The following is a 26494-nucleotide window of genomic DNA, read 5'->3' as shown; positions in this document are numbered from 1 at the left end:
AAAAAGTGAAGCATGAGGAATAAAGTGGAAAGAAAAAAGCTGCTAAATAAATAAACATATTTTAATCAAATTAAACGTGACCGTATTATCCATTTAAAAATGTATTTTTTTTTTATTTTTTTTTTACACTTAAAGAAAATTGGGTTGTATTTAATCAGGTTTCTACAATCCCCATAACTGAATAATCATCTGCAGTTATTGTAACAAAGACTTTTTTTGTTGTTTTTTTTTTTGTAATTTGAAAATGTGGTTTGTAACTTTATTATTGATTAACAGCTTGAACCAGACCCAAAAACATTTTGGTGCCGTCATCATTTGTGGCCAAGTTTCTCTCAAATGTTGCGTCATTCCATGACAAAGCCCTTTTTGTTGGCATTATGGTGGACACTTTAACAGTACTCCAGGCTGACTCGTACTCATTCGTGAAGTATTCAGATTTAATGCTGCACTCTGTCATGACTATACAAGGAGGTGAGATGTGTTCCACTGAAACATATGACAAGTATGACTTTTTCATCCATTACTCAGACCTTTTACATCAAAATTTTCTACAGATTAACTCCTGAGCTCAGTCATGGCCCAACTTGTGGATCGATTGGTGATCAAAGGCAGGGAAGGTGATGGTCTAGTGTAAAGTGTTAGTTTTGAGACCACAGGATCCTCGGTTCAAGTCCCAGCCTGACCGGAAAATCACTAAGGGCTCTTGGGCAAGGTTCTTAATCCCCTAGTTGTTCTTAGTGTGTAGTGAGCGCCTTGTATGGCAGCACCATGACATCGGGGTGAATGTGAGGCACTGATGTGTAAAGTGCTTTGAGCATCTAATGCAGATGGAAAAGCGCTATATGAATGCAGTTCAGTTAGGTTTTCCTTACCACTGTTGCCAATGTGCTTGCCCTGGGGGTGGGTAAAGTGAAGCACCTTGGGGCAACTTATGTTGTGATTTGGTGCTATATAAATAAATAACTTGAATTGTGTAGATTTCAGATGCCGCTGAGTGTGAATGTGCCCTTGTGCAAGATGCGAAACCCCCAAACTAACCAAACGTCATCAAAATGAGATAAGGAAGAGTAATAAGAGGACTGGCTTAGTGGACAACACTGTTGCCTTGTGGGTTTACTGCCTGGTTCTGTTGCATGGGTCCCCTCCAGGTGCTTTGGCTTCCTCCTACTTCCAAAGAAATGCAGATTAGATGAAGTAGAAACTTTAAATTGACCTCAGGTGTACATGTTTGTCTGTGTGTATGTAGCCCATCGATGGACTGGTGGCATACAAGGTGTACCTCGCCTCTCATGTAATGACCACTGGGATAAGCTCGAGCCCCCCCTCCCCACTCCTGATCCTCAATTGGAATAAGCAGGTATAGAAAATGAATGAATAAGAGGACTGTGATCAGTTTAAGAGGAAGAACAATTATCGATTTAAGATTTAAACACTTGAACTCAGGACACTAAAAATGCTTTTTGTGATACTTCTGAACACTTTTGTAAACAGACAAGTTATTTGCTTTATTTTTGCCTGCATTACCTTTTTTGACAATGAGAAGAAAAATCAAGATGCTGATGTTGCATCATCCTGACCACTAGGGGGCACTGCTGTATTACTTAGTCACATTGTCTGCAGTTTTGTTCTTTTTGTTCATTGTGTCCAGCTGTAGGCTCCTTTACTCCAGAGTATCATCACATCAGTAGTTCTCAATAAAAAATATTTTCAAGATCTCAGATATTCAACATTGCATGACAATTCAAAAGGTGATATAGAATAAACCAGTTTATATTCAAGTCCGAGTTGTCTGCACCTCGACTAGTTAGACATTTTCCATAATTACATGAAATGCCACCTCAAAACATTTAAAACAGTGACTCAACTCGCTGTATCCAACGTTCTTCAAGAAGAGCAACGACAACAGTGTTGCGTGAGTTCACATTCACATTGCCAGTCCATCTGAGTGTGTACTCACAAAAGGTGTGTATGTGTAACATTTTAATCTGCTTCTAACTCTCATATTGTCCCGTCCTCCACCAGTTTGTTGAGTCCCTTGCAGATCTTGGTGAGGTTTGGCCTGAAGGGGCCATTGGGGTCGTACAGTTTGTTCAGCAGTTCTGGATCGGAAAAATGGTTAAAGACGTGGTTGATGCGACCGTGGGATTTGGGGGTGAGGTGGCTGTGGACCAGCTTCAGCAGCAGATCCCTGCAGCTGTCCAAGATTTCAGACATCACCGTCTTGTCGAAGGTAAAGTCCACCTACATCACACAAGAAGGAAAAATATTTGGCATTACTTTCATTAAGTTAGAAGTTTTTAAATCTATCATTTGTTGCATACAAGTAAATTCATGTTCCATGAAAATTCCATTTCTAAGGTAGAACTCTACTAGTGTATACTAAGGTATGTATATCTAAATATCTAAAAAAGGAAGAGTAGAATAGAGTAAAGTAGAGCTAGGTGCCTGGTCTTGAGAACCAGGGATGGTAGGTTGAAAAGCTTTTTTATCCCATGGGAACTCTTCCTACCCACCCAAGTGGCTCAAGAAAATAGACATATAATAATATATAATAAGACATATAATAAGAAAATATAATTCATGTATATAAGTGATATTTATATAATAAGGGTAATAAACAACAAATTCAAGAAATATGGTTATTTTATAATATTATATGAGCAAGCTTCTAAAACCTAAATATTAATACAGGAGAAGATTTTAGTATATATATATATATATATATATATATATATATATATATATATATATATGTGTGTGTGTGTGTGTGTGTGTGTGTGTAAAATATGTAAAACATCTATAGGAGTGAAAGGAAGTGATAAATGGCCTCTGGAACTTGTCAATACAGGTGCTTATCCTTGGAATGTGTAGCATGAAGTGGGTGAGAGTCCTCAACTCCCCCCGAACAGGACATCAGTCCATCTTAGTTCCCAAGCCAAGGTCGGTACCCATTTTGCACCTGGGTGAACTGAGACAATGCGGATCGCATGTCTTGTCCAAGTATACAGGAAGTACTACGACCAAATTCAAACCCATGTGTACATTATTGGTAACCCAACTACTAGCCCACTGAGTGTTGTGTAGCATAGGTGTAATCAGTGAGTTAAATTAATGGAACTTTTTTGTCCTTAAACAAATGTCCATTTTTCTGTACCTGTGTTACAATGCAAAACTAGATGTAGGGTTTTTTTTTAAATGTTATTTTATTAAGGTTTTTCTGTCTGTGGAAGCTCTAACCTCATAGAAGCTGATAGCTGTCATGGCTCCTTGGTGCAGCTTTTTCTTGAAATCTTGGGCCACTACAAGCTCTTCCACATTGAAGCGGTTGTTTCTGAACAACACACTGATCTTCACTGCGATCTTGATCAGATCTTTGATCACTTTCTGGGCCTCACTTTTATTACCTGAGTACCCTTTGGAGACATGGTACAGTTCATCCATGATTTCACTACTTGTGTCGTCAATGAACATTTGGAATGAGCTTTTGGTGACCATGCTGGACAGGATCTTTTTCTGCACCTTCACAGCCATGTCCTTGGAGTTGAAGGTTTCCATTGTTGCCTGGATGAATGAGGAAAAAAAGAAAAATGATTGTTGTTACTAGGGAGAACTATGTTAAGGCTGACTGCCTAGTTGGACTTACAGTGCATTCACAGCACTTCCTTATTCCAAAATTCTACACACAATACCATATAATGACAATGTGAAAAATGGTTGTTTTTTGTTTTTATTTAGATTTTTCCTTTTTATATACATATATATATATATATATATATATATATATATATATATATATTTATATATATATATAATTAAGAATCACATGTACGTAAGTATTCACAGCCTTTGTCATGTAGTTCAAGTAGTTCAAAGTTGAGCTCAGGTGCATCCTGTTTCCACTGATCATCCTTGAGATGTTTCTACAGCCTAATTGGAGTCCACCTGGGGGAAATTCAGTTGATTGGACATGATTTGGAAAAGCACACACCTGTCTACATATGAGGTCCCACAGTTGACAGTGCATGTCAGAGCACAAACCAAGCATGACGTCAAAGGAATTGTCTGTAGACCTCTGAGACAGGATTGTCTCGAGTCACAAATCTGGGGAACTGGGGAAGTGTACAGAAACATTTCTGCTGCTTTGAAGGTTCCAGTGAGCAAAGTGGCCTCCATCATCCACAAATGGAAGACGTTCGGATCCACCAGGACTCTTCCTAGAGCTGGCCGCCTGTCTAAACTGAGCGATCAAGGGAGAAGGTCCTTTGTCAGGGAGGTGACCAAGAGCCCGATGGTCGCTCTGTCAGAGCTCCAACATTCCTTTGTGGAGAGTGGAGAACCTTCCAGAAGGACAACCATATCTACAGCAATCCACCAATCAGGCCTGTTTGGTAGACTGGCCAGACAGAAGCCACTCCTTAGTAAAAGGCACATGGCAGCCTGTCTGGAGTTTGTCAAAAGGCAGCTGAAGGACTCTCAGATCATAAGAAATGAAATTCTCTGGTCTGATGAGACAAAGATTGAACTCTTTGGCGTGAATGCCAGACGTCATGTTTGGAGGAAACCAGGCACCATCCCTATAGTGAAGCATGTTAGTGGCAGCATCATGCTGTGGGGATGTTTTTCAATGGCAGAAACTAGGAGACTAGTCAGGATTGAGGGAAAGATAAATGCAGCAAAGAGATAAACATAAAGATAAAGACAACATAAAGATAGGTGCACCAAGCTTGTGGCATTATATTCAAGAAGACTTGAGGCTGGAATTACTGCCAAATGTGTATCAACAAAGTATAGAGCAAAGTGTGTGAATACTTATGTACATGAGATTTGTTCATTGTTTTTTTTTTAATAAATTTACAAAAAGTTCAGCAAAACCTTTTTCATGTTGTCATTATGGGATGTTGTGAGTAGAATTTTGAAGCAAAAAATGAATTTCATCCCTTTTGGAATAAGGCTGTAACATAAAAAATGTGAAAAAAGTGAAGCGCTGTGAATACTTTCTGGATGCACCGTATAAACCACTGCAGTGCTGTCCAAATGGAAATTTTAACTGCTTTTTTTGACCATTTTAACAGTGGAATAATGACTTTATTTTTTATTTTGGCAATCACCAGAATATATAACTGGAAACGATTGTTAGCTGGAGCTAGTAAAGGATGGTTACAGAATCAACTTCCTTCCATCTCCGACATTCACTCTAATTCAAATTCCTGGAAAAATGTAGATGTTGTTTGGTGTACTACACACGTAAATTAGTCACGTATTCATGGTTTGACTTTTTGCCAGTGATTGATTTTCAGTGTGACCATCTGTTTCACAACACAAAACATGCAACTTTTATTATGTGTTACAGTTTGTGTAGAATGTTTAGAGAAGTTTTGGACTTTATTATACACAAGATGCCCACTAATGCACAGAGAAAACAACCCAGATGAATGACCTCAGTTTCAGTGTAATATTCCTGCCTAATCACCTTTTCCTGGGGGAAAAGGTGTGAGATGTCTTCTATGGTGAGGGTTTGCCACTGGAGGCTCTTCGGTGGTGTGTGTACGTGTATCACCCTGTGTTTCTTGATGAAAAAATTTTCTTTTAAATTTTAGACTTTAGTCTCAGAGAATTTGTAAACTTGTAAATTTATGAGTGTATAATCTCGGAAAAGAAATCTCATTAAAAAAAAATTCTAAATAATTTTACTACTTTGAGTTTTGTTGTCATACAAATACAAATTCAAATGTGTTAAAATTCTCCAAACACATGCTTATACAAGATTATCACAGTTTATTTCATTGAATGATTTTTCTAAGAACATTAAGTGACAAAATGCCTTCCGCAGATTGTGTAGTTTAGTTCTGGAGACCTACTTTACTGACATTTTCAAACACTTCTTTCCCACATTTGCAGTAAACTGGTCGCAAACAAAAATTCAACTAGTCCAACGTTTTTCGAGTTAGTCTCTATTTTTAGATGTTTTGGTGATCTTTTCACTCAGGGCACAAATGAATTTTATCTACGCATAATAGTTTTAGAATGAATATCACTGGCAGTAGCTCAATAAACCGCTTCCAAAAAGGTATGGTCGGTCTCCCAACAGGCCAGGCCAATCACACCCATTTATCTCATATGGGGCGGACTTTATGCAATGACTCATTGAGAAGCGTCAAAGAGCTTCTGTGTAGCTGCTATATGGAGTGATTATTTGAATGACCTGGACAATATCAAGTCTGTAAAAGTCGAACAGCAAATGCTCTAAAAGCCTTCCTTTGTAAGAAAGATGTGTTTTCCTTACTCCTGACTGCACCTTTACTAACACAAGTCTCCTTGTTGTTTAGCCTGTGTAACATGCTTTGTTGCTCTGATTGATTTTATGTCTATCCAAGAGGCATGCAGAGGCAATTTTGTCTGCATCTGATGCTATTTATCACTCAAAATGAAGTGTAATTAAAGAGATTCCAGACTAATTTTCTTGAAGTTTTACATTGTTGTTTGCTAGAATGGATGGTCACCCAACTGAGTTGGGTCCACTCTTATTTGGACTCTGCTTTTGTGAACTGCCTTTATATGACTTGCATTGTGATTTGACACTATACAACTAAGAGATGACATGAGATTTGAGAATTCACACGCTAATGTTATTGTTATTGGATTGGACAATTAGAGACACAGATTAAACTGCTTCTTATCACCATTTGTTTGATTGCATAGACCATAGGTGTCAAACTGATCCCAGAAATGGCCAAGAGGGTGCAGGTTTTCTTTGTAGCCACCAACTCCACCAGGTGATTTCATTGATGAGCTCATTCCATCTGTTCAAAGTGATCAGTGAAATCACCTGAAGGAGTTGGTGGTTATAAAGAAAACCTGCACCCTTTTGGCCCTTTCTGGAATTAGTTTGATACCTGTAGCATAGATGGTTCCCATGCGGAGGTGAACGTGTACATAGTTGTCTCACTAAATGTAAATAATTTTTTTTCATCAACTGATTATACAGCACGGTGGCTTAGTGGTTAGCACTGTTGCCTCACAGCGAGAAGGTCGTGGGTTCAATTCCTGTGGCCTTTCTGTGTGGAGTTTGCATGTTCTCCCCGTGTTTGCATGGGTTTCCAATGGGGGATCCGGTTTCCTCCCACATTCAAACACATGCGGGTTAGGTGGATTGGAATCTTTAAATTGTCCGTAGGTGTGTGTGGGTGTGTCTGTGTTTGTTTGTCTGTTTGTGGCCCTGCGACAGACTGGCGTCCTGTCCTGGGTGTACCCCGCCTAGCACACTATGGCTGCTGGGATAAGCTCCAGCCCCCCACGACCCTTAATTGGACTAAGCAGTAGAAGATGAATGAATGAATGATTATACAGTTAGCCACTTACCATAGCAGTGTAACTACCGGTTGGTGGTGCTGTGTACTAACACATTACAAGTTGGTTGCCAATGAGGGGTTCTTTCTGTTTGCGTTCTAAATCATGATTGGGCTGATTAAAGGTATTTGTGTCCAAAGTAAAAAGATTATCCCACAAAACATATCTAAAACTTCTCCTTTAAATCCCAGGTTCCTTTCTTGGATTGCTATACGATGAAGAACACAGCAATGCTTCTGCATGTTTTATTCTTTTCAACAGCTGGAAAGTAATTCACTCTTTCAGTGATGAACAGTATGATCCACTCTGCTACCACCAGATGCAAATATGCCAAACTTAATTCCATTGTTGCTATACTCGTTAACATGACTGTTACCCATATTCAGACTTGTCTGATATACATTCGTTTGAGATATTTAGGTAAAATTTGGTGGGGGGGGGGGGGGGGGGGGGGGAAGCAGTAATATCCGTTAACCTCTCTAACACAACTCAGCAGGTGTCTTAATTGGAATTATTTTATTTTTTTATTCTTTTTTTCTGCTTTGTTTTTAAACCTGTAAAGCGTCTTTGAGCATTGTTAAAAGCACTAAACAAATCAAATGTATTATTATGATTATTACTAATAATAATATCAAGAACTGCTGCTAAAAATACACAATCAGCAATGATGGGGGCAATGAAAGGCAATCAGAAATCAAGAGACTTAACTATGGACTACTGTGACATATGTCACATTAACCTGAAACAAGCGGTTTCGGGCCCAAATTTTGCTTATTGGAGGGTAGTTGCTACATGCACAGGCACAATTGTCTTAGAGGATGTTGAATCCAATAGCTATATTTAAATGTAAAAGGTAGATAAAACATTGTCTTTGCACAGTGGGACCACTTTAAACTGTTTGTTAGGGAGATGTAAATCCTTGCAATCCTTGGATACTGCTGTTGAAATAAACATTAATGCTCACACATATATAGCTAATAGTATAATAAAATCTGCTGTTGCTACCTCTAAGGTGGGTCAAGTATTGACTTGTGCACAGTGTTTTGTTTATTTATTTATTTTTTGCATGCCACGCCCCCTCAGTTCCACATGCACTTGGCCAGCTCCTCTGTTTTTTCCCTGCCCGTGTCCTCCATTAGTGTTTTGACCTTAGATTTTTTGGTGACCATCCTCAGCTTGGTTTACCTATTCATTAGCCAAGTCCCTTGATGCACGTTATACAAGGATGCTTCAATTTGTCCTTGACATTAGTTTCATTTGTAATTTTTTTTTCTTTTCCCCAATTAAGACATAGCCAAATTTATATTCTGTGAAGGGGGAAAAATTATAGAATATATAGGTTTTTAGTTTTGTCTGTGGTATTTTACACTTACTATTCAAACGCCATCACTTTATTAGAATAAATGACATGCTCTGAATTGTTGGTGCACTGTTCATGAACCCCCACCCCACCACCTTCATACACCTTAGTAGTGCAAAGGAGAAGAAATGAGTTCTGTTATGTGCAGACGCAGGTTGAGGAGCGGACCAACGTCTGACCGAACCCAGCGCTAAATAACCAAAAAGCGGTTCCACAAACAAAACGGTTTTATTTCCCCTCCAGTGCAATAATTAGTGTACAACATAAATATTTGGTTTGTCTGGCGGAGTGAAGGACGGTGCGCTCTCCAGCACCCAAAAGGATCGAAGCCTTGGCGCTTCTGGACTCAGATTCACCGCTAAACACCCCCCAGGTGGACACGACAAACTGACTCTGTGAAGGATGGAAAAAGGTGAGGTAAGTCAACAGAGCTACAGCAAATATCCTTCAGAGGCACACACTATCAGCAACACATTCAGGTCTGAATTTAAGCTTTATGTAAATGAGCAGCTTCTCACAACAGGTGGAGGATCATCAGTCCGTACGCCACGGCAGTGAGAAGCAAACTGCACAATTCTCATCAATGTTCAAATATACTGCGTAACAGAATGCCAAATTACTATTAACGATCATTCAGACAATAATCACCTCTGATGTGTGCTGACAGCATATGTCCCTCACCCGTCCTCCTTCACAGGCACGATGTGTCAAACCCTGGCGCGGTCCTCAGCGTCTCACAAACGAACGTCACAAGGTCGAGTTCCCGGCAATTCTGCTTGAACCACTCATGGCTTAAATGCAGAACGCCATCTCATTATCTGCTTCAGCTGAAAGTCTTTAAGTTTACACGTGAGCATCATCCACAGGTGCTGCGAGTCAGTAGGCCTGCACGTGAACATCCTCCACAGGTGCAGCTAATAATGCTGATGAGGGTGAAGGACTCTTCTGCCAGCACCTTCTCCACAGACAAAAACCAGTTTGCATATCACCTGGAGAGCAAAGAAAAGAAAACAACACAAAAACATCCAGCCAAACCCCCCAACACACAACAAGTTCTGCATGACTGATTGCTCTAAGATACCATTTAAGCTGGGTGTATTTGGTGCTCTGTATGATTGCATCCTCACAGGAAAGACACAATCACTCCTGGTTGTCATTAAAGCACCCCCCCTCCCCCCCCCCCCCACCACACACACACACACACACACACACACACACACACAAATTTATTCATGTTTTTACTGCCAGTGATCAGCTCCAGTGGAGGAATTTAAGGTTAGGAGCCAAGTTCAAGGGTAAACAGTTTGTTGTTGTGGAAGCAAGACAGAGAACTCCCAGCTCATCTGGGGATTTGAACTGGCATCTTTCCAGTCACTACTACTATGACCTTCATGTTGCCACCTGTCCATATCACTGAAATGCTTTACATCCCAGAAATGTGCTTAAATGTCGCGAAAGAACTGATGATTTTATTAAGCATGCAAAAATCTGTACAAACGAGACAAATGCATGCAGATATTATTTGAGTTTCATCAAATAAATATAGCATTGTATATGAAGTCAAATTTGGGGCAGCACGGTGCCTTAGTGGTTAGCACTGTTGCCTCACAGCAAGGAGGTCGTGGGATCACTTCCTGTCTGGTCCTTTGTGTGTGTGGAGTTTGCATGTTCTCCCCGTGCTGGCGTGGGTTCCCTATGGCTGCTTCCTCCCACGACCAAAGACATGCAGATTATGTGAATTGGAAACTTAAATGGAATAAGTGGGTACAGAGAATGAATGAAAGTCAAATTTGGAGCTTTGATATTCGTACAGTGTTTGTTTTTGCTTGTGATATACAGAAATGATGCCAGAAGGGAAAAGTACAGTGGAAAGTACTCTGGAGAGACTTTTAATTTCTCCGCTGAGATTGAAACCACACTTAGCATCCATCAGAGAGAAACCCGAGGGAGGTCATCAGCACGCACACAACACCCTGACAAAACACAAATCCACTGTTTGTGTCTGATTGTCAACAGTTTGAGATAAAGACCTTTTTCATTTTTGTTTCTAATTACGTCTGACAAGTTTAGCATTTGCTGGTTTGTTAGCAGGATTATCCCCAGACAAATTAACTGATTTTTATTAAAGTGGATGGCGATCTTAGATCATGCCTGGAATAGAAATCACTAGAGTTTGGTGTGGAGTTACTATATTTATTGGTTGATTGTGCATTAGTCTGTTATGTATTTTTGTTGAAATGTTTTATTGTGGAATACATGTCATTAAAATTTGATGCTGATCATGTAAAGTCCATATTTATATTTGTGAGCTGTTTTATGAAGGAACCAATATTTACATAACTATAGAAATTGTTGGATCCAGTCTGTAGCAGGTGTCATTAAACTTTTGAGCTGTACTGTTTATTTCTTTTGAGCTATATATGTGTACTGTATATTTCTTTTGAGCTATATATGTGTACTGTTTATTTCTTTTGAGCTATATATGTGTACTGTATATTTCTTTTGAGCTATATATGTGTACTGTTTATTTCTTTTGAGCTATATATGTGTACTGTTTATTTCTTTTGAGCTATATATGTGTACTGTTTATTTCTTTTGAGCTATATATGTGTACTGTATATTTCTTTTGAGCTATATATGTCTACTATATATTTCTTTTGAGCTATATATGTGTACTGTATATTTCTTTTGAGCTATATATGTCTACTATATATTTCTTTTGAGCTATATATGTGTACTGTATATTTCCTTTGAGCTATATATGTCTACTATATATTTCTTTTGAGCTATACATGTCTACTGTATATTTCGTTTGAGCTATATATGTCTACTGTATATTTCTTTTGAGCTGTATATGTCTACTGTATATTTCTTTTGAGCTATATATGTGTACTGTTTATTTCTTTTGAGCTATAGATGTGTATTGTATATTTCTTTTGAGCTATATATGTGTATTGTATATTTCTTTTGAGCTATATATGTGTACTGTTTATTTCTTTTGAGCTATATATGTGTACTGTATATTTCTTTTGAGCTATATATGTCTACTATATATTTCTTTTGAGCTATATATGTCTACTGTATATTTCTTTTGAGCTATATATGTGTACTGTATATTTTTTTGAGCTATATATGTGTACTGTATATTTTTTTGAGCTATATATGTGTACTGTATATTTGTTTTGAGCTATATATGTCTACTATATATTTCTTTTGAGCTATATATGTGTACTGTATATTTCCTTTGAGCTATATATGTCTACTATATATTTCTTTTGAGCTATACATGTCTACTGTATATTTCGTTTGAGCTATATATGTGTACTGTATATTTCTTTTGAGCTGTATATGTCTACTGTATATTTCTTTTGAGCTGTATATGTCTACTGTATATTTCTTTTCGGCTGCACCCATTACCTCAGGGTCACCACATCAGCTCCGGTATCGATCTGTGTGTAGTATGAAGTTTATACCACATCCTTCCTGACACGCCTCCAAATCTACAAAGACAAAGAACCTAATGTGCAAGTTTTGATGGTGGGAGGAAAGCTGTTTATTTATTTTTTTGTAAACTCTTGTCTCTTAAAGAAAGAGGGGAAAAAATATTCCTAGATCTGCCTTGTCATCCAAATCTGCTTCCAGAATTAATGGGCTCTTCCTTGACACAGTTTACTCCTCAAACAAATTTCATAACAAAAGATGTTAAAATGTTAACATATTTGTCATAAAATTGTCAGTGATAAAAGTTTGGTTCCAGTGGAAGAAAAAAAAAAAAAAACATTTTCATCATGAGTGGGCAAATTTTGAAGATACAGTGTGTAGGATTTAGTGGGTCATCTAGTGGTGAGGTTGCAGATCACATCATGCTGTTACTGATTTTGTTACACTTCATCTTTTTTCTTCTTTGGGGGACAGGTCATGCTTCCTTGCATTCTCAAGGCAAGGGAGCAAGGGAACCCAAAATGGACATACTTAACCGGCAAAAAGCAAGTTAAATATGTCCATTTTGGTCTACCTTATCAACATGGAGCTTTAATTCAGTCACTGTACAGAAAATAATGGGCTAGAAACATAGAAATGTTGACTACTGGCCTTGGTGGAGGTCTGTACTCTCCATGTTCATGTCAAGTTTTAAAATGTGTGTTTTGTTGGAAATAAAATACACACTAACATAATATACTAAGCCACCTGCTATATTCCCTAACAGTATAGCGCATGGACAGCAGAAACGGACACGATTTGCATGAGTTAGTCCATCCAAGTCAGCTTATGGAGACAATAACTCAAAAACAATAAATGATATCATTTTGTAACTCATCAAATTTTAAAGACCATATAACGAGGATGAACAGATTAGTTTGTGATGAACTTTAATGTACCAAATCAATCCTAACCTTGAGGTGCCTGCCACATGCTGGATGGCTAGTGCATGCTGGATGGACTATGGAAAATTATGAATAGGTGTGGTTCAGTTTACATGTAGTCTGTTCCTAACTTGCTGAAACACTGCATGTTGTGTGCTTGTCTGTGCATGCCACCCTTCACGTCAGCTGACATGTTAGGCTAGCATCCACAAGACGAAACATGATGCCCAGTATGTGGGCAAATATATGGCAAAATATACAACAGAAGAGGAAACTAAAACCACAATACAAGGACACTTTGGATGTGTGGCTGGGAATGGTGCCAAAACATTTCGTTAGTACTGCAAATTAGTGATGCTAACTTGAAGCATTTTGAAACCTTTGATTCAGAGGCTACATGAAAAGGAAGTCATCCCATGCTGTGATGCCACCTGTTGAACATTGGCACCTGCTGGACAGTTGAGGAATGTGCATCCATATCAAATTAACCCTCTGGGGCTGACGCCGTTGTATACGACGGCTAAGACCAAGTTTTACTAAATTATAAATAACTTTTGAATGATCTGAAATAGAAACTTTCTTTTTTTGCTGAAAAGTTAACTCCGCGGACTTTTGAGCCAGCCATCGGCCATCTTTGTATTCCTCATAAAAGCTGTGTGATGACGTGTGCAATGAGAGTGTCCAATCAGAATTAATTAACCATCACATGGTTTACCAAAAATCCAATCGTAGGGCAGATTTACCTCACGTGAAAAGCCAAACATCGTTTTCAGGAGTGATATGTTACTAGTTGGCTTGTTTGAATAGCCCCCTGGGTGCTCCAATGAGTACATACTATTAGTACATGCTCAGTGTGCCGTGTGCCATTACGCACAGCGAAAGTGAATGCAGAGGAGCAGATGGCGAGCGTCTGATGACAGTCTCACATGCTCAAACAAAGAGTGTGTAACTATCAGGATTGCTCCACTAGTTTGCATGTGAATGTTACTGGATAACTCTGTTGCTTTCTCTTCATAAACCACTGTTTATCATATCAAAATAACAAAACGTATAGACCATTTTGTATATATTGCTCAAAATGTGCATTTGTGTTTATTGTTTGAACCTTTTTTTTCACACAAGACCTCAAATTACCTTTATAAAGTGTCAAAACAGTTGTTTATTATAGTTTACTGTGTGTTTTGAAGAAATGTGTGTGGAAAATTATTTTTGCTTTATTTCTTCCTTGCCTATTTTTGATTGTAAACCTTTATTACACTTATAAAACACAACAAAAACATATATAAGCACAGGTTGTCCTGAAAAAAAGAGACATAAAACCTGATTGTGGGATGCAGGGAGAGCTGTTAACAGCAAAAATTAAACATTTATGCCAGGCGAGTGAACTGTCCAAAAAAATGTCCTCAGACCCCAGAGGGTTAAGAATGTTAAATGGGGTCTCTATGTGTACTGGCACATATATTCATATATTGCTTGTGTACAGGGTTCTAGCCGTGGTGGGCTGCGCCGGGCGGCCCTGCCCCGTACTGCAAATTTCCACACGGCTCTCAGGTTAAAATTGCCTATGCCGCCAAGCACAGAATTTCTGAAAGATGAACTGAAATGTTGCAGAAAATGTACCTATTTGATTGTATTTCAAACTTATGAGATATACTTTATACTTATAGCATCATACTTTTGCAATTTTAAACCAATAATTAAAGTAATAAAAAATATATTTCTCATTTTCTTCATATCAAATCACAAACACCAGAGATCAGAGAGTCTGCGTATTCTGTGGCCACAGAGCTGTGAACGGCAGCAGCTGGAAACGTCTCTGCTCCACTCTAAGCTGAAAAACAATTAACCTCACCATGAAAGTCTTCCGGAGGTCTTTCTGTATCTGTATCTGAAGACACATTCAGAAATGTAGTTTATTTTACAGTTGAAAGGCTTCTTGTTTCCAAAAAGCTCAGTGTTGTGAAAGTGTAGGAACACGGACCCACAACAGGGGGCGCAAATGAACGGATAATGGAGGAAGTCAAATAACAACACTTTACTGTTGTGAATGAGCACAACAAACACGGCAGGTCACAACAGTATGCAATGAAGTCAATTTACAGAACGTGTCATGTGGGCATTCTCGAAGATAAAAGACGTCTGTCCAAAGCAGAACCGGAACCACACGATTTCCTCCGCCACCGAACCCCGGGAATACTGGAGCCGCCAAGTCCCAAACTCCCAGGTGGCCACTGCCTCCGCTTGTCAGATCTGGTACTGCTGGCGAGGAACAAAAACAGTTAGATGTAGGTGTGTTTATACCCAGCAACACGTATGGTGGGAAATCCACCTCCACCTCTCGTCGAAAAGTCTGCTGTCAAAAAACACAAAGCAACAATATTCTTCTGTCGAAAAGACAACTTGATTGGCTGAGCTCGTTACCTCCTAAGCATAGCGATATCTCGGCAAAGAAGTGGAGATGTCGTCCTGCTGATATACGATTGAAGATCAGATGATTGGTGACAGCTGTCACAGGTAATAAGTGACAGCTGTCACCCCGGCTGCTCCTGTGAGGCGGCGGCGCCCTCTTGTGCCTGGAGCCCGCACTCCAGGCATGGTGCCCTCTGGTGGTTGTGGGCCAGCAGTACCTCCTCTTCAGCGGCCCACACAACAGGACCCCCCCCCCAGGAGGCGCCCGACCAGGCTTGTCCGGGTGGCGGCGGTAGAAATCGGCCAGGAGGGCCGGGTCTAGGATGAAGCTTCTCTTCACCCAGGAGCGTTCTTCGGGTCCGTACCCCTCCCAGTCCACCAAATACTGGAAGCCCCGGCCCATCCTACGGACATCCAAGAGCCGGCGCACAGACCAAGCCGGCCCACCATCGATGACCCGGGCAGGAGGCGGTGCCGGACCCGGAGCACAGAGGGGTGAGGTGTGATGCGGTTTTATCCGGGACACATGGAAAACAGGATGGATCCGCAGTGAGGCCGGAAGCTGAAGCCGCACTGCGGCTGGACTGATGACCTTGAGTATCTTGAAGGGACCGATGTAACGGTCCTGCAGTTTTGGGGAGTCAACTTTGAGGGGAATGTCTTTTGTCGACAACCACACCTCCTGCCCTGGCCGATATGCAGGGGCCGGGGTCCGCCGGCGGTCTGCATGGGCTTTTGCCCTCGTCCGGGCCTTCAGCAAAGCAGAACGGGCGGCGCGCCACACCCGACGGCACTTCCGCAGGTGGGCCTGGACCGAGGGCACACCGACCTCTCCCTCGACCACCGGAAACAACGGGGGGCTGGTACCCAAGACACACCTCAAAAGGGGAGAGGCCGGTGGCAGAAGACACCTGCTGTTATGGGCATACTCGATCCAGGCCAAATGGGTACTCCAGGCCGCCGGGTGCGCGGCCGTCACGCAGCGCAGGGCCTGTTCCACCTCCTGATTGGCCCGTTCTGCCTGCCCGTTGGTCTGAGGATGATACCCGGACGAGAGACTCACCGTGGCCCCCAGTTCCCGGCAGAAGCTCCTCCAGACTTGCGAGGAGAACTGGGGACCGCGATCGGAGACGATGTCTGTTGGAATCCCATGCAGCCGGACGACGTGGTGGACCAGGAGGTCTGCTGTCTCCTGGGCAGTCGGGAGCTTCGGGAGGGCCACGAAGTGGGCCGCCTTGGAGAATCGGTCCACTATCGTGAGGATGGTGGTGTTGCCCTGGGACGGCGGGAGGCCCGTGACAAAATCCAGGCCGTTGTGGGACCAGGGGCGATGAGGCACAGGCAGCGGCTGGAGCAGTCCCGGTGCCCTGCGGTGGTCAGCCTTGCCCCTGGCGCAGGTGGTGCAGGCCTGGATATAATCCCGGACGTCGGCCTCCAGGGATGCCCACCAGAAGCGCTGCCGGACAACTGCCACAGTTCTTCGCACCCCCGGATGACAGGAGAACTTGGAGCCGTGACAGAAGTCCAAGACTGCAGCCCTGGCCTCTGGTGGGACGTAAAGTTTGTTCTTCGGCCCGGTTCCGGGGTCCGGGCTCTGTGCCAGGGCCTCCCGGACGGTCTTCTCCACGTCCCAGGTGAGGATGGCCACGATAGCGGACTCCGGGATGATAGGTTCCAGTGGATCCGACAACTCAGTTTTGACTTCGTCTTCATGCACCCGGGACAAGGCATCCGATCTCTGGTTCTTGGTCCCGGGGCGGTAGGTGATCCGGAAGTCAAAACGGCCGAAGAACAGTGACCAGCATGCTTGCCTGGGGTTCAGCCGCTTGGCGGTCCTGATATACTCCAGGTTCCGGTGGTCAGTGAAAACCGTGAATGGCACGGACGTTCCCTCCAACAGATGTCTCCACTCTTCAAGAGCCTCTTTCACCGCAAGGAGTTCTCGATTGCCGACGTCATAGTTCCGTTCAGCCGGGGTCAACCTGCGGGAAAAATAGGCACACGGGTGAAGGACCTTATCGGTCTCTCCGCTCTGGGACAGCACGGCTCCTATCCCTGAGTCAGAGGCGTCCACTTCAACCATGAACTGGCGGCTAGGGTCGGGCTGCACCAAAACTGGCGCAGTAGAGAACCGTCGTTTCAACTCCTTGAACGCGGCTTCGCACCGATCCGACCAGGTGAAGGGGACTTTTGGAGAGGTCAGGGCTGTCAGGGGGCTAACTACCTGACTGTAGCCCTTAATGAACCTCCTATAGAAATTAGCGAAGCCGAGGAACTGTTGCAGCTTCCTACGGCTTGTTGGTTGGGGCCAATCTCTCACCGCCGCAACCTTGGCCGGATCAGGGGCGACGGAGTTGGAGGAGATTATAAACCCCAGGAAGGACAAAGACGTGCGGTGAAACTCGCACTTCTCGCCCTTCACAAACAGTCGGTTCTCTAACAACCGCTGCAGGACCTGACGTACATGCTGGACATGGGTCTCAGGATCCGGAGAAAAGATAAGAATATCGTCCAGATATACGAAGACGAATCGGTGCAGGAAGTCCCGCAAGACGTCGTTAACCAAGGCTTGGAACGTCGCGGGGGCGTTGGTGAGGCCGAACGGCAAGACCAGGTACTCAAAGTGACCTAACGGGGTGTTAAATGCTGTCTTCCATTCGTCTCCCTTCCGGATCCGAACCAGGTGATACGCATTTCTAAGATCCAGCTTAGTAAAGATTTTGGCTCCATGCAGGGGGGTGAACACGGAATCTAACAATGGCAACGGGTATCGGTTGCAAACCGTAATCTCATTCAGCCCCCTGTAATCAATGCATGGACGGAGTCCGCCATCTTTCTTGCCCACAAAAAAGAAACCTGCCCCCATCGGGGAGGTGGAGTTCCGGATCAGCCCGGCAGCTAATGAGTCCCGGATGTAGGTCTCCATTGATTTGCGCTCAGGTCGTGAGAGGTTGTACAGCCTGCTGGATGGGAACTCAGCACCTGGAACCAAATCAATGGCACAATCGTACGGACGGTGCGGGGGAAGGGTGAGTGCCAGATCCTTACTGAAGACGTCAGCAAGATTGTGGTACTCAACCGGCACTGCCGTCAGATTGGGAGGGACTTTGACCTCCTCCTTAGCCTGTGAACCGGGAGGAACCGAGGATCCTAAACACCCCCGATGGCAGGTTTCGCTCCACTGAACCACCACCCCAGACGGCCAATCAATCCGGGGATTGTGCTTCAACATCCATGGGATGCCCAAAATCACGCGGGAGGTAGAAGGAGTTACAAAAAACTCAATCTCCTCCCGATGGTTTCCAGACACCACCAGAGTTACTGGTTGTGTCTTGTGTGTGAGTAAAGGGAGGAGGGTGCCATCTAGTGCCCGCACCTGCAATGGCGAAGGAAGCGCCACCAGAGGGACCCCTACCTCCCTTGCCCATCTGCTGTCTAGCAGATTCCCTTCTGACCCCGTGTCCACCAGTGCTCGGGCTTGAAGGGTTAAATCCCCGCTCAGGATTGTGACTGGGAGTCATGTGGCAATTTGTGTGTGTCTTACTTGAATGTTTTGACCCCCCCTTAGCCCAGTTTCTAAGGGCGAGTGTTGTCGTTTTGGCCGTTTGGGGCAGTTTCTCTGTGTGTGCTCAGTTGAGCTGCAGAGAAAACACTCTCCACGGATCAGCCTCCCCATTTTGGCCCTGTGCATTTCCCTAACAACGGCAGCAGGGGGAGCTGTTGCCCCACAAAGCACTGCGGCTGTGGAGCGTGGGGAGGGCGGCCCCTTTTCGAACCCGGAAGGGAGAGGGGCGGCGCGTATCCGGTCACGTCCTTCGCCTCGCTCCCGACGGCGTTCCTCCAACCGATTGTCTAACTGTATAACGAGATCGATAAGCCCATCTAAATCCCGCGGTTCCTCCTTAGCTACCAGCTGCTCCTTCAGAACCAACGACAGTCCGTTTATGAAGGCGGCGCGGAGCGCAACGTTATTCCAGCCGGACCTCGCAGCCGCGATGCGGAAGTTGACTGCATAAGCGGCTGCACTCTCGCGTCCCTGTCTCATTGACAGCAGCACTGTTGAAGCGGTCTCTCCTCTGTTAGGGTGATCAAACACTGTTCTGAACTCCCCCACAAACCCAGTGTATGCTGATAACAACCGTGAGTTCTGTTCCCAGAGCGCCGTAGCCCAGGCGCGTGCTTTACCCCGAAGCAGAGCAATCACATAAGCTATCTTACTGGCATCAGTCGCATACATGACGGGACGTTGTGCGAAGACGAGCGAACACTGCATAAGAAAGTCCGCGCACGTCTCCACACAACCCCCGTACGGCTCTGGAGGGCTTATGTATGCTTCAGGGGAAGGTGGGAGGGGTCGTTGAACGACCTGTGGAACGTCACTGTTGCGCACAGGATCGGCAGGAGGGGGAGCCGCAGCAGCGCCCTGAGGGCGCGCTTCCACCTGCACGGCGAGAGCCTCCACCCTGCGGTTAAGGAGAATGTTCTGCTCGGTCATTAGATCCAACCGAGCCATAAAAGCGGTGAGGATTCGCTGCAACTCACCGATCATGCCTCCTGCAGATGCCTGTGCGCCCTGCTCTTCCATTGGCCGTTCAACAGCCGGTTGACGCCCCTCGGGGTCCATGACGTTGGCCGAGATATCCTGTTGTGAAAGTGTAGGAACACGGACCCACAACAGGGGGCGCAAATGAACGGACAATGGAGGAAGTCAAATAACAACACTTTACTGTTGTGAATGAGCACAACAAACACGGCAGGTCACAATAGTATGCAATGAAGTCAATTTACAGAACGTGTCATGTGGGCAGGCTCGAAGATAAAAGACGTCTGTCCAAAGCAGAACCGGAACCACACGATTTCCTCCGCCACCGAACCCCGGGAATACTGGAGCCGCCAAGTCCCGAACTCCCAGGTGGCCACTGCCTCCGTTTGTCGGATCTGGTACTGCTGGCGAGGAACAAAAACAGTTAGATGTAGGTGTGTTTATACCCAGCAACACGTATGGTGGGAAAATCCACCTCCACCTCTCGTCGAAAAGTCTGCTGTCAAAAAACACAAAGCAACAATATTCTTCTGTCGAAAAGACAACTTGATTGGCTGAGCTCGTTACCTCCTAAGCATAGCGATATCTCGGCAAAGAAGTGGAGATGTCGTCCTGCTGATATACGATTGAAGATCAGATGATTGGTGACAGCTGTCACAGGTAATAAGTGACAGCTGTCACCCCGGCTGCTCCTGTGAGGCGGCGCCGCCCTCTTGTGCCTGGAGCCCGCACTCCAGGCAGGGTGCCCTCTGGTGGTTGTGGGCCAGCAGTACCTCCTCTTCAGCGGCCCACACAACACAGAGTTTGCAAACAGCAGACGCGTGAGAAAGAGCGAGGGGAGGGAGAGAGATGCAGAGAGAGAGAGAGAGAGAGAGAGAGAGCAAGCATAGGAGGAGGAGGGGTGGAGAGGAGGTGTGACACAGCGACAGTGAAAGAAAAAAGTGAAAAACTGATTCATAAAATTTTTCATTTATAACAGCAGGTTTAACAAATAGGTATTATATTGTTTAAAAAGAAAAAGTAATGCAATCCCACTCAAATTAAAATCTAAACTTGTCAGGATGACAGAAAAACTACCTGCTTCATTGGATTAAAAACTACTGTGTCATTTTTGAAGACAGCAAATGCTATGTCCATTAAATATTAATGTGTTTTTTAAACATTTTCAGTGTTATTTAATGTATTAACTTAACTGACAGAAACATGCAAAAACGAACTTTGATCTTACAATATTACAACATAAATATAATTTTTTGTTTATTATTCTTGCCTTCAATGTGTCTAAAACCACCCAAAATTGTTTAAAATAAGGCTTGCCAAGAATGTTTTATTGGTATAAAACCATAGCTTCGGGGGGCCGCAGATCCCCCAGGGGCTCACAGCTTCCCGAAGCTTGAGCCGCGATCGCATAATTTACCCAGCACTAAAATGGTCCTAGCTAGAATACTGCTTCTCTATAGTATACAACTCAAAAACAAATATACTGTGCCATTCTCCTTTGTAACACATACATACACTCTAAGTGCCTTTCTCCTTTTTTCTTTATTAGCTAACAAGAATTTAGGCGTCTTTATAGTGGAATAATTCCAGTGATAACCTGTACTTACTTATCCCCCATTTAGATCATTGCTTTGCTTTGTTTTAGGAAGGCTTAGCGTGTAAAACACATTTTAATACCACTGCATTGCGAGGTGTATTTGAAGATTATCTAGGCTTTTGTAAATGTGCTCTATAAAATGCAAAGTGAACAGATAAATTGGTCCACTGCCTTTATTTTGTTAGCAATGGTAACTGAGATCAATGAATGCTGTCGTCTTGTAACACACCAAAGTCAGGTTAGGTCTGGGTGCCACGGTTCACCCCATCAACAACACTATGAAACTACCCCGGGGCCCACTACTGGTCCACACCACCCCTCGAAAGTAATCATGTGGCACAGCTAAAAAATGTGAACTTCACTTTGGCCTCTTCCAGCTGCAGAAGTCTTCAACACTGAGGTTCCTGCATGTTGGATCATGCCCACAGAAACACACCTCATGGAAAATATGTCACAGCTGATGTTCCCTCACACTGCATGTGATACTTCTCACCTTACCCTTTATTTATTATACTTATTATATTTATTTGTCACATCATTCTGGTGGTACCAAGGATCCAAACGGACCATAGACTGTATGGACAGATCCTCTGTGACATCACCCATAGGTTTTCAGAAGAACAGAATTGAAGTTCAAATGAGGTGTCTCCAAATTGTCATCACCTTGGCAGTGTGTAACTCCATGTACGTCAAGGCCAACTCATGTATGTGTAAACAGGTGGTGTATGGCCAGTAACGGTGTGAGCTGTTTGGGACCAATGAAGCCCAAGCATGCTCCACTTCTTGGATGTCCCATACAAGTTCAGGCTAACAGACTAACTGGGGTTCGGGTGTTTGATTAACATGTATATTTGTGGAATGGGCAGTGGTTTTCATCATGCTTGTCTTGGATATTAAAAGAGGATGGGCATATTGCCTCAGTTTCAGTTGCACCATCAGTTGCTACCTGCTAATTAGTGTGAACAGTGCTAGAGATGCTAACATACAAATTAATAATACTAAAATTATACTCAACAGAAATGCTGAGGCACCAATGTCTTAGAACCATAGTTAGCAAACTCTGCTGGTATGTGGGTTCCATCACTGAGTCAACCCAACAAACTAATTTTTTATGGTGTAATTAAGTCAGGCACTTTATTTCAAATAAGGTTAAGGCTAACTTAACAACTTTTCATTGAATCAATACAAACAAATGGAGCAGACTATTCATAATGAAGGATTTAATGACTTTACAGCTTCGACACTTAAACGAAACAGATCTGACACTGCTCTCAACTGAATCAAATTGAAATGACGCAATATTTCATAAGAGTTGGGCTTGGCTCATAGAGCTACAGAAATATATTATAAAAGAGTTATATCTATAATATATAGGTATAACTCTTATAAACAGCAAAAAGCTGTCTTTCACTGTACCAGGTGGGTCTTCAAACCACGTCTGCTTGGACTGCAGGTTTTAGGAGTCCAGACAGAAATGGATTTTATTTCCTGTCCTGCAACACAGTTCCGTGCAGTCCAACCGAGAGTTGGTTGGAAAGGTGGTTAGACTTAAGCCCTTAACTCTATGGCTCAAGTTATGTGCTAAAGTCTAACCACCTTTCCAACCAACTTTAGGTTGGACTCTATGGTTCTGCCATAGAGTTATGGGCTCGGCTCTGTAATCGAAGCAAAAAGAAACAATGCTTCAAAAATACAATAATACCATGCTTCAACAAGCTGCAAATCCATTTCTGCTGTAACAGACAAATGTGACAGATAGTAATTAGAAATTGCTGAAATTCTCCCACATGCATGTAGGCTTATTATGTGTACAAGGTCCGTCATTGTCAATACATGTAGGTGTATGTCAATTAATTACTGTCAAGCTTTTAACACGTGCTTCTTTGTTTATTAAATTTCCACAAGGAGGGTTTAAAATATTTCCAGTCGTGTTTCGATACAAGGGCTTCTTATGTGGACAACAATGTGATGCAAACGTAATTCACATGATGCAAACGTAATGCCAACTGCCACACGTCAACATTCTGCTCACGAGGAAATAAATCCTATTCATGATCCACCAAGACAAAGAAAAAGGTATATTATTCCATACGTTGTCTTTGTGCTGACGTGACTGAACCCGACTCAACCTGAGTATCATTTTGAAATATTTGTCCGAATCCAACCCAACTCGTCAGGCCTGGATTGGGTATCCACGCTCTAATTTTCAAGGACATGCATCCATTTGGACAAGTTCTCTGTCTTCTTCCTCTGTGAAAACGTGCTACAGATTCTGGACCAATGCCATGTATGTGAGAGAAATCAGTTCTTTACTGCCGGACACAGTCCTAGATGTCACAGGTGGTCTACGATAAATGCAAAGACGTTTTAAGCAATCAACTTCAATTTAAACTAATTTAAATCATCATAATTCATATACTTTCTGCTATTTTGAGCTGTTGTGTTGTAACCAAGATCCCACAATGCAGCAAGCAAGTCAACATATGCAAATTGCTCTGTGCTAGCCTAGTTTCTTCGACTTCGTAATTGTTCCAGGGAGTTTCTCCTCACCACTGCTGCACATAAACAATGTCAAATGTATATATGTTGTCATTAATTTTGATGTGTGCCATTATTACGGTAAACAAGTAATAATTGTGGATTAATTGCTGTATCTTGTCTGAGGTACTTGGAGTGTAAACGTAATTGCCCTTTTTTGGGATCAATAAAGTTGTCTGAAGTCTGAAGTCAATGTGCTTGTTCAGGGGTGGGTAAGGTTAGATTTTAGCCTTGTAAAGTGCCTTTGGGCAACTATCTTGTGATTTGGCGCTATATAAATAAATTGAGTTGACTTTTATTATTTTAATTCCGGTTGTAAAGGTGGCACTTGGAAAGCCAAATATTTTCTAAGGTGGTAGTGATTATATAAAGATTGAGAACCACTGTCTTAGAAGATCCATTAGTACAGTTAACCACACAGCAAAACATATTGGTCGACTGGACAGCAGCTAACAGCCAGTGCTAGTGGGCCTCTGCAGTCTGGACACCTGTCATCAGTGCACAGCTATCCCTCAAAGTGACCACTACCTTAATTATTCATGATATTATGGAATAAAATATCTTAAACTGAGGCGTTATTTAAAAAAACCAGCACAGTTGTCAAGAATGGGGAAATTAGCAATGGAGACCAAAACTATATTTTTGTTTACCAGATTGTAAAACTGTTTATTTCTGCTGTAAAGTTACACATTTTCACATGGGCTTCAAAGGGGAGTGACTCACTTATGCAGTCAGCCTCATGAGGCCAGTCACTGAACTGCATTTTTTGGCACTTCGGTGTTAGCTTTATAATCCAGCATCAGTGGTTGTACCTTGGAAGAGACATAGTCCAAAGACATATACGTAGGTGCCACTTTAGGTCCCTGGTTTACATCAACAAAATTAAAAGGACATAATAAAATGCATAATAAAATTGTTTTGCCTCTCAGTGAGAAGGTACCATATTCGCTTAACCCGGCCCTTTCTCTGTAGAGTTTGCATGTTCTCCCCGGTTTCTGTGGGTTCCGTCCAGGTGCTCTGGTTTCCTCCAACTTTCCAAGACGTACAGGTTATGTGAATTGGAAACTTAGTTTGACTGTAGGTGTGAGTGTGTTTGACTGTGTTGGCCCTGCAATAGACTGGTGGGCTGTCCCGGTGTCGCTGACCAAACGCTCGCTCCTAAAAATCGGTCTGCCCTGCCTTCACTGTGCATGCATCATTTCGGAGCGTCAGCATTGTCATTTTTAAGCACCAGCTGAAATCCACTGATTACCACCTCGTTTCTGCTTAAAACTGCACTCCAGTCATCATCTATCTCAGCGACAAATATCTGAAGCTTATGTACAACAATCATTTCCACATAAATTCAGCATTATTTCATAATAAAAGATGGAGGACTGACCAGAACACATTTCGGTGTGTCAGTAGTGAAATGAGGAGATTATCGCCTCATTTCTGCTTAAAACAGACTTACTTCTTTCTGCTTAAAACTGACTTTAGAATGATTTAAGAGGTTTTACTTTGTCATCTGATGGTTAATAATCACATTAATCTCTTTGATTGCTTTGGGTGTAGAACGTCAGTCTCAGACGTACTGTTGTGGTCTGAAATGCATGTGCAGTGAAGGCAGGGCGGACCAATTTTTAGGGGGGACTGTTCGGTCTGTGACACTGGGTGTACTCCACCTCTGCTGGGATAGAATCCAGCCCCTCGCCATGAACCTTAATTGGAATAAGCGGGTTTAGAAAATGAATGAATGAACTTCTTTTTTCTGTTTTCCAACAGGAAAGTTAGTGGATGTGGGATGGATGATGGATTAGGAGCAGGTGTGGTTATCAGTGAGAGAAACACTGTTTCTGCACAGAAATATACTAAATCAGAGAAGTAAACACTTACACCCTGATCCTTTCCCAGCAGCTACGTTCTAAAACTTGACAATTCCACAGAACCCTGATTTTCTTTTTCTTTTTTTGTAATGCATGAAGCCGAAGCAGAGACTTCTCTTTTTGTTTATCTCATCAGATGTGTGGTTTTGAATTAACACTCAGCTTAAAATGAGCTTGTGAGTTTCTTTCATGTCCCAAGTCTCGGCCTGGTGGCCACCAAGGCCACTGCTGCTGTTATCAAAGGATAGTTGTGGCCAAACTCTTGCCATGAAAGTATAAAATGCTTTCTTGTGGAGTAGTTATGCATAATGGATGATTCCTAGTTATGAATCCAAGTATTAGAAGCAGACCGGTTCAGTGTGCATTATGACACTGAGATGGCAAGATCATTTCCTGCTTCTCTGAGTCTGATTCATACATGCATGCACCTGGAGCAAACAAACCTGTAATTTTAATATCTATTGAGCATCT

General features: G+C 42.8%; 1 protein-coding gene across 1 annotated transcript in view; it reads right to left on the bottom strand.

Moving 5' to 3' along the window:
• Positions 1 to 1479: 1479 nt before the first annotated feature.
• Positions 1480 to 26494, bottom strand: part of tnfaip8l2b (tumor necrosis factor, alpha-induced protein 8-like 2b) — a 39818-nt gene continuing 14803 nt past the window's right edge. Inside the window, exons 2-3 of the mRNA XM_034174365.1 lie at positions 3238 to 3561; positions 1480 to 2241 (exon numbers count right to left, since the gene is read on the bottom strand). Of these exons, the coding sequence (XP_034030256.1) occupies positions 1999 to 2241; positions 3238 to 3555 (561 nt within the window). The 5' untranslated portion in view covers positions 3556 to 3561 and the 3' untranslated portion in view covers positions 1480 to 1998. The remainder of the gene's footprint in view (positions 2242 to 3237; positions 3562 to 26494) is intronic.

The sequence above is a fragment of the Thalassophryne amazonica genome, chromosome 7 (genome assembly GCF_902500255.1).
Source record: "Thalassophryne amazonica chromosome 7, fThaAma1.1, whole genome shotgun sequence".
Classification (NCBI taxonomy): domain Eukaryota; kingdom Metazoa; phylum Chordata; class Actinopteri; order Batrachoidiformes; family Batrachoididae; genus Thalassophryne; species Thalassophryne amazonica.
This window is presented reverse-complemented; position numbering and strand designations above follow the sequence as displayed.